This window comes from Meleagris gallopavo, unplaced genomic scaffold (assembly GCF_000146605.3).
Source record: "Meleagris gallopavo isolate NT-WF06-2002-E0010 breed Aviagen turkey brand Nicholas breeding stock unplaced genomic scaffold, Turkey_5.1 ChrUn_random_7180001936585, whole genome shotgun sequence".
NCBI classification, from domain to species: domain Eukaryota; kingdom Metazoa; phylum Chordata; class Aves; order Galliformes; family Phasianidae; genus Meleagris; species Meleagris gallopavo.
In genome coordinates, this window is record NW_011198540.1 from 2,159 (window position 1) to 8,537 (window position 6,379).

The following is a 6,379-nucleotide window of genomic DNA, read 5'->3' on the forward strand; positions in this document are numbered from 1 at the left end:
CCCCGAGCGCTTCCCATCGCCTCCGGACCGAGCTGATGCCTCCCACTGCCCCAGCGCGAGGCTGAGGTGGGCACGGCCAGCTGCCCCTCGCACCGAAAGGCCTCCCGAGCCACAGCAGCATCCCTGCTGAGTGCAGAGAAGGCTGTCTGTGGGCCTGGCACCACGTACTCCCAGCCCCTCCCAGCAGATGCTCGTTCGCAGAGCCGTCCAGGGCTGGGCGTGCTGTGCCGTGTGCCACGGGGCCGCTGCAGTGCGGGGCGGTCACCGGATGGCCCCAGTTCTGCTGGAGCTGGGGGCTGCAGGGCTGCAGGATCCCCATCCCCGCCTACTGGGCCCTAATCTCCTTTTAAGGCCCGGCTGCCGCCTCCTCCCTTACTTGGCCCGGCAGGGCTGCGAGCAGATGGGGGGGGAATAGGGGGCCTGGTCCTCAGCAGACTCCTGCTGCTCCAGCCCTGAGGAAGATGGGACGTGGGCAGGGCCCTCCTGGGGAAGGGCAGAGCAGGAGCGCCGCTCGGGCTGCGTTCCTCACAGCACGGCACGGGTGTGTGCGGCCCGCGCAGTGTGGTGCAGCCTTGGGGCCGTGCGGCTGCTGCTATTGGGGGCCGAGGAGCGGGAGCAGAACACAGCTCCCTGCCCCACCTGGGGCTGCAGCGCCCCTCGGGCACGAAGCTGTGCCTCACTCAGCAGAGGGCTGAGGGCCCACGGAGCTGCGGGGCGGTACGGAGTCTCCTCCGGCGCCGTTCCCCACTGCTCCCCCTGAGATACGGCCCTGGGTGCTGCCCAGCACGGCCCTCACCGCCGTCCCTTCAGGGACGACCATGGCTTCAGCCCCCTGCACTGGGCCTGCCGCGAGGGCCGCTCCAACGTGGTGGACATGCTGATCATGCGAGGAGCGCGCATCAACGTCATGAACCGTGGCGATGACACCCCGCTGCACCTGGCAGCCAGCCACGGCCACCGCGACATCGTGCAGAAGGTACCAACCTCCCAGCCACCGCGGTCAGCCCTCAGCGTGCCCGGCAGCCCCTGCCCTGCTGCTCCCTGCCTCCTTCCGTGCACTCGCTGCACCCAGCTCTGGGTGCCCCCGCCATCCCCTCGCAGCCCTCGGCCCCCTCCTAGCAGCAGCCCCTGCTGTGAGTGCATCCCCCCTGCCTCGGGGCAGCGGAAGGGACCCACTGGGGTTCACCAGGACTGTCCTGCCTGCAGCTGGTCCAGTTCAAAGCGGACATCAATGCGGTGAATGAGCACGGGAACACCCCTCTGCACTACGCCTGCTTCTGGGGACACGACACGGTGGCAGAGGTGAGGGCAGCACCTGGATACAGGCAGGGGTTTGGAGCACAGGAGATGGCATTGAGGAGTGTACAGCAGCGGCAGGCAGGAGGCTGGGTATGTAGGAAGGGGGTGAGCAAAGGGCGGCAGCTGTGGGTGCTCGCTTTTTCCTTCCTCAGGACCTCGTGGGCAATGGCGCCTTGGTCAGCATTGCCAACAAGTACAGCGAGACGCCCATTGACAAAGCCAAGATGCCTCTGCGGGAGATATTGAAAGGTAGGAGGGACCACCTGCACCCAGACCCTGCCTCTGGCTGCTGCAGGGCTCAGCACCGCAGGCTGCTCCCCAACTCTTCATCTGCCTCCAGAGCGTGCAGAGAAGCTGGGCCAGAACCTGACCAAGATCCCCTACAAGGACACCTTCTGGAAGGGCACGACCCGCACACGGCCCCGTAAGGACAGAGGCTTCCCTGCAGAGCACGCTGTTTGCTGGGAGCACAAATCCGTGTGGTGGGGTGGAATTGAGGGGTGAGGGGCAGCAGTTGGCACAGCACGTTGGGTGGCTCGTTGGGGCAAGGGAGATTCCCTTCGTGCCGTGCCTTTGCATGCACTGTGCTGGTACCACTCCTCCTGCAGGACAGGAGGGAGGTCCCATGCAGTCCTCTCTTCTTACAGGAAACGGGACCCTCAACAAACTTGCTGGAATAGACTTCAAACAGCTGAGCTTGAGCCAAAAACTCAATGAAAACCAATCAGGAGAGGTATGGAGGTGTTTCCTTGCTGGGACAGCAGAGCACGGTGCTCCCTCAGCCCCTGGCTGTACGCAGAGCACAAAAGGGGTACAGCTGCTTGAGGGACATCCAGGCTCCAGTGTGGGGCCAGCTGCAGGCTGGCAGCTGCCTGGGTGAACTCCCACCTCGCCACAGTCACTGCACATCACTGCGGGGTCCACACCCTGCACAAGAGGCTGAGGGATGCTCGGGGACTGAGAGCCCCCCCTCGCAGCGATCACGTCCATCTGTCTCCCTTCAGCTGTGGAAAGGGCGCTGGCAAGGCAATGACATCGTCATCAAAATGCTGAAAATTCGGGACTGGACAACTCGGAAGAGCCGAGACTTCAATGAGGAGTACCCAAAGCTGCGGTAAGTGCCAGCATCCTCCCTAAAGGAGCCGAGGCCCCTGGGGGTGGGTGTCATCCCTGCAGCGGGGTTTGAGATAGGAGCCCACGTGGTGAGCAGAGGCTGATGGGGGCAAGGCAGCCACCAGAGGAGAGGGCAGAGATGATGCAGGGCAGCGGGCAGCAACTCAGCACCATCACTTCTCTTGCAGGATCTTCTCTCACCCCAATGTGCTGCCAGTGCTGGGTGCCTGCCAGTCCCCCCCGGCCCCCAATCCCATTGTCATCAGCCACTGGATGCCCTACGGCTCCCTCTACAATGTCTTACATGAGGGGACAAGTGAGTGCTAACGGAGGTGATGCAGCTGAGGCAGGCGCTGGTCTCTCTGTCCTTGGGGGGCTGCCCCTCTGTACACCGGGGGCAGCAGCACAGACTCCTCCGGCTGCAACTCCAGGGCGGCCACAAGCAGCCCGGTCTGCTACAGGGCCTACGCGCCCCTGGTCCTCGTGCCGCCATCACTGCCCCTTCCCATGTGTGGCACTCATTCCTCAGTCACCCCAGCGCCACCTCCCTCCCTGCAGACTTCGTGGTGGACCAGATGCAGGCAGTGAAATTTGCTTTCGACATTGCGCGAGGCATGGCCTTCCTGCACACGCTGGAGCCCCTCATCCCACGGCACCACCTGAACAGCCGCAGCATCATGGTGAGCACCGCTGCCTGCGCCCTGCAGGCTGGGCTGCGCGGGTGGCTGTGACTGCGTCTCTCCTCCCAGATTGACGAGGACATGACTGCGAGGGTCAGCATGGCCGACGTGAAGTTCTCCTTCCAGTGCCCCGGGAGGATGTACGCGCCAGCCTGGGTGGCACCAGAAGGTGAGCGTGAGACAGTCAGCCCCTCCCGCTGCTTTGCCCCCATCCTCTCCCCTGCCCTTCTCAGCCCCTGTGCTGCACTGGATTTGCTGCAGCCCTGCAGAAGAAGCCAGAGGAAATTAACAGGCGCTCGGCGGACATGTGGAGCTTTGCAGTGCTGCTATGGGAGCTGGTGACCCGCGAGGTGCCGTTTGCAGACTTGTCCAACATGGAGATTGGCATGAAGGTGAGGGGGGGAGGGGCCCAAACCAGTTTGAGCACAGCTGGGCCAGTGGGGAGCACAAGTGGGGCCCCACAGAGAGCCGGGTGGGGCTCCTCCCAGAGCTCCCCGCGTACCCAGCACAGGCAGGGCTGGGTCCAGCTGGCTGATCCTGCTCTGCCCTGCCTCGCTACCAGGTGGCCCTGGAAGGGCTCCGTCCAACCATCCCACCTGGCATCTCCCCACACATCTGCAAGCTGATGAAGATCTGCATGAATGAGGACCCAGCCAAGCGCCCGAAGTTCGACATGATCGTGCCCATCCTAGAGAAGATGCAGGACAAGTAGAGGGAGGTGCCTCCCCGATGTCTGACGCTGCCATGCTCCCTTCCCCACCACCTCCAAGTGCCTTTAACCCCAGAGCTAAGGGGGAGCAGGGACTGCCCCCTCACCCTGAGCCAGCCATGGACACACGGTACAGATGATGCTGCCTTCCCTGGAGCCACTCTGCAGGCTTTGGGCTCCGTAGCACCCATCTATGGCAGCGCCTCCAGCCTCCCTGGCAGCTGTGGGCAGACTGAGCAGGACACCTGGATGAAAGCACTGTGTGGTGGGGCTCTGCTGCCCTGAAGCCACCTCGTGCTCCCAGGCCCAGGGCAGCTCGCCCACACGGCGGTCTCATGTTAAAAGTGTCCAGTCCTGGTGCTCTTCCCTGCTAAGGGCGGCAGGGTCAAGATTTGCCTGTTTGTGCCCAGCACCACCCCAGCTTTGCGCTTCACTTTTTAACATTTCCATCCAGGCCACGTGGAAAAGCCGCCAGCATGTGAAATAAATATTTGTTACAAAAACTGCCCGTGGGCTGAAGGGTGCACGCATACCTCTGCAGGCTGCTGTGAAAAGGGCAGCGCTGGCACCGGGCTGCCCTGCAGAGCATTGAGCCCTGGGCACTGCAGCTGCTCTGTGCCAACCCTCCCCTGCTGCTCGGGGCAAGGCAGGCAGCAGGGCTGGCATCACACCTCGTGAGAGGAGCCTGGCTACAGCTGCAGTAGCCGTAGCTGTCACACAGCCCCCAGAACCCTCCTCTTAAGAAGCGAGAGACGTGCTATGGAGAAAAAAGCAAAGAGGAAGGTTGGGCACTTCTATTTGCGTGGCGCCTGCATCCCTGCAGCAGCTCAGGGCAGGCTGAGCCCTCCAGGAGACGTGGCTGCAGTTGCCCTGCTGCACGGCCAGCAGCCATCTCCCAACCTGGTGCTGGGAGAGCAGAACTCCGGGGGCCAAATGCTGCTGCTTCACTGACAGCAGGCACGTGAGCAGGAAACAAGGGGTCTTTTCACACACACAAAAAAAACAACAACTACCCAGTGGTTTAATGGTGCAGAAGCAAACCCTAAAAAAGTTCCCAGCAACAGCCCGTCCTCACGTGAAGTAGTGCGGCTTTTTCACATTGATGCCGTACTCTGCGAGGGCGGGCGTCAGGTCCTCCATGGTCAGCGTGTACTTCTTATCCTGGGGACAAAGGGCAGCATCACGCACAGCACGGACACCTGACGCCTTCAGCTCTTTGCTGCTTTGGGGTTTTTGCCCCAGCTGTGTGTGTACACTTCCCGGGACAGCTGGAGGCCAATGGTTGAGGCACTGACCACCAGTGAAGGCCTGAAAACTGCATCTGCTCTTTGCCCTCAGCCGCAGAGAAATGCACTGAGCATTACTCAACACTTTGCCCCTAAACAACAAATAGTGGCTGTGTGGATTCCCAGAAACTATATATATACACTTCCTCCCTTTATCTTTTTCCCTCAGCATCACGGTTTGGCGCCCATCAGTGGGAGCAGCAGGGCTTCAGTATCTCCATACAAACCACTGCCCACCTTCTGCCCACCACGTTCCCTCCCAGCAGCAAAGCCCCTTTTTGTCAGTGCACGTCAGCCCTTCATATTGAACCACGAGGTTCAAAAAGGCCAATTGCAGGGTGCTGCATCGGGTCGGGGCAATGCCAGGTACTGACACAGACTGGGGGAAAATCTCCTTGAGAGCAGCCCTGCGCAGAAGGATTTGGGGGTCCTGGTGGACGAGGAGCTGGACATGAGCCAGCAGTGTGCGCCTGCAGCCTGGAATGCAGCCAGCTGTGTTCTGGGCTGCATTAAAAAGGGGTGGCAGCAGGGACAGGGAGGTGATCGTCCCCCTCTGCTCGGCTCTTGTGAGGCCCCATCTGCAGCACTGCGTCCAGGGCTGGAGCCCCCAGCACAGGAAGGACGTGGAGCTCTGGGAGCGGGTCCAGAGGAGGCACTGAGATGGTCAGAGGGCTGCAGCAGCTCTGCTGTGAGGAAAGGTTGGGGGAACTGGGATTGTTCGGCTTGGGGAAGAGAAGCTGCAGGGAGACCTCAGTGTGGCCTTCAGTGCTTGAAGGGAGCGGATAAACAGGAGGGGAACGGCTGTTGTGAGGTGGTGGTGACAGGACAAGGGGAATGGTTGAAGTGAGCCAGGGAGGTTGGTTGGATGTGAGGAGGAAGTTTTTCATGCAGAGGGTGGTGAGGCAGTGGAACAGGTTGCCCAAGGAGGCTGTGGATGCCCATCCCTGCAGGCACTCAAGGCCAGGCTGGATGTGGCTCTGGGCTGCTGGTTGGCGACCTGCACACAGCAGGGGTTGGAGCTGGGTGAACACTGTGCTCCTTTGCAACCCAGGCCATGCTGTGACTCGTGAGCCCGTGACTCAGTGGCACAAGGGCTGGCAGCGCCGTCCCACAGCACGCACCCCACCTTCACCTCCAGCCCCCCCGCCCACCTTGCTCTTATTGCGGGAGCTCCCCGAGGCCGTTCCCTTCATCTTGCAATGCTGCAGCGCATCGTTGGCGATGTCAGAGATGAATTTCTGCGCGGCCAACGAGATCAGGCGGATGCTGCGGGCACAGAGCGGCCGGCGTCG

At 61.9% G+C, this 6,379-nt stretch overlaps 1 protein-coding gene across 1 annotated transcript in view; it reads left to right on the plus strand.

The window, feature by feature from the left end:
• Positions 1–4,307, plus strand: part of ILK (integrin linked kinase) — a 6,006-nt gene extending 1,699 nt beyond the window's left edge. Inside the window, exons 2-12 of the mRNA XM_010727745.2 lie at positions 762–976; positions 1,207–1,302; positions 1,452–1,548; positions 1,640–1,723; positions 1,947–2,032; positions 2,304–2,413; positions 2,601–2,728; positions 2,971–3,092; positions 3,162–3,261; positions 3,354–3,484; positions 3,655–4,307. Coding sequence (XP_010726047.1) covers positions 762–976; positions 1,207–1,302; positions 1,452–1,548; positions 1,640–1,723; positions 1,947–2,032; positions 2,304–2,413; positions 2,601–2,728; positions 2,971–3,092; positions 3,162–3,261; positions 3,354–3,484; positions 3,655–3,804 — 1,319 coding nt within the window. The 3' untranslated portion in view covers positions 3,805–4,307. The remainder of the gene's footprint in view (positions 1–761; positions 977–1,206; positions 1,303–1,451; positions 1,549–1,639; positions 1,724–1,946; positions 2,033–2,303; positions 2,414–2,600; positions 2,729–2,970; positions 3,093–3,161; positions 3,262–3,353; positions 3,485–3,654) is intronic.
• Positions 4,308–6,379: the final 2,072 nt, after the last annotated feature.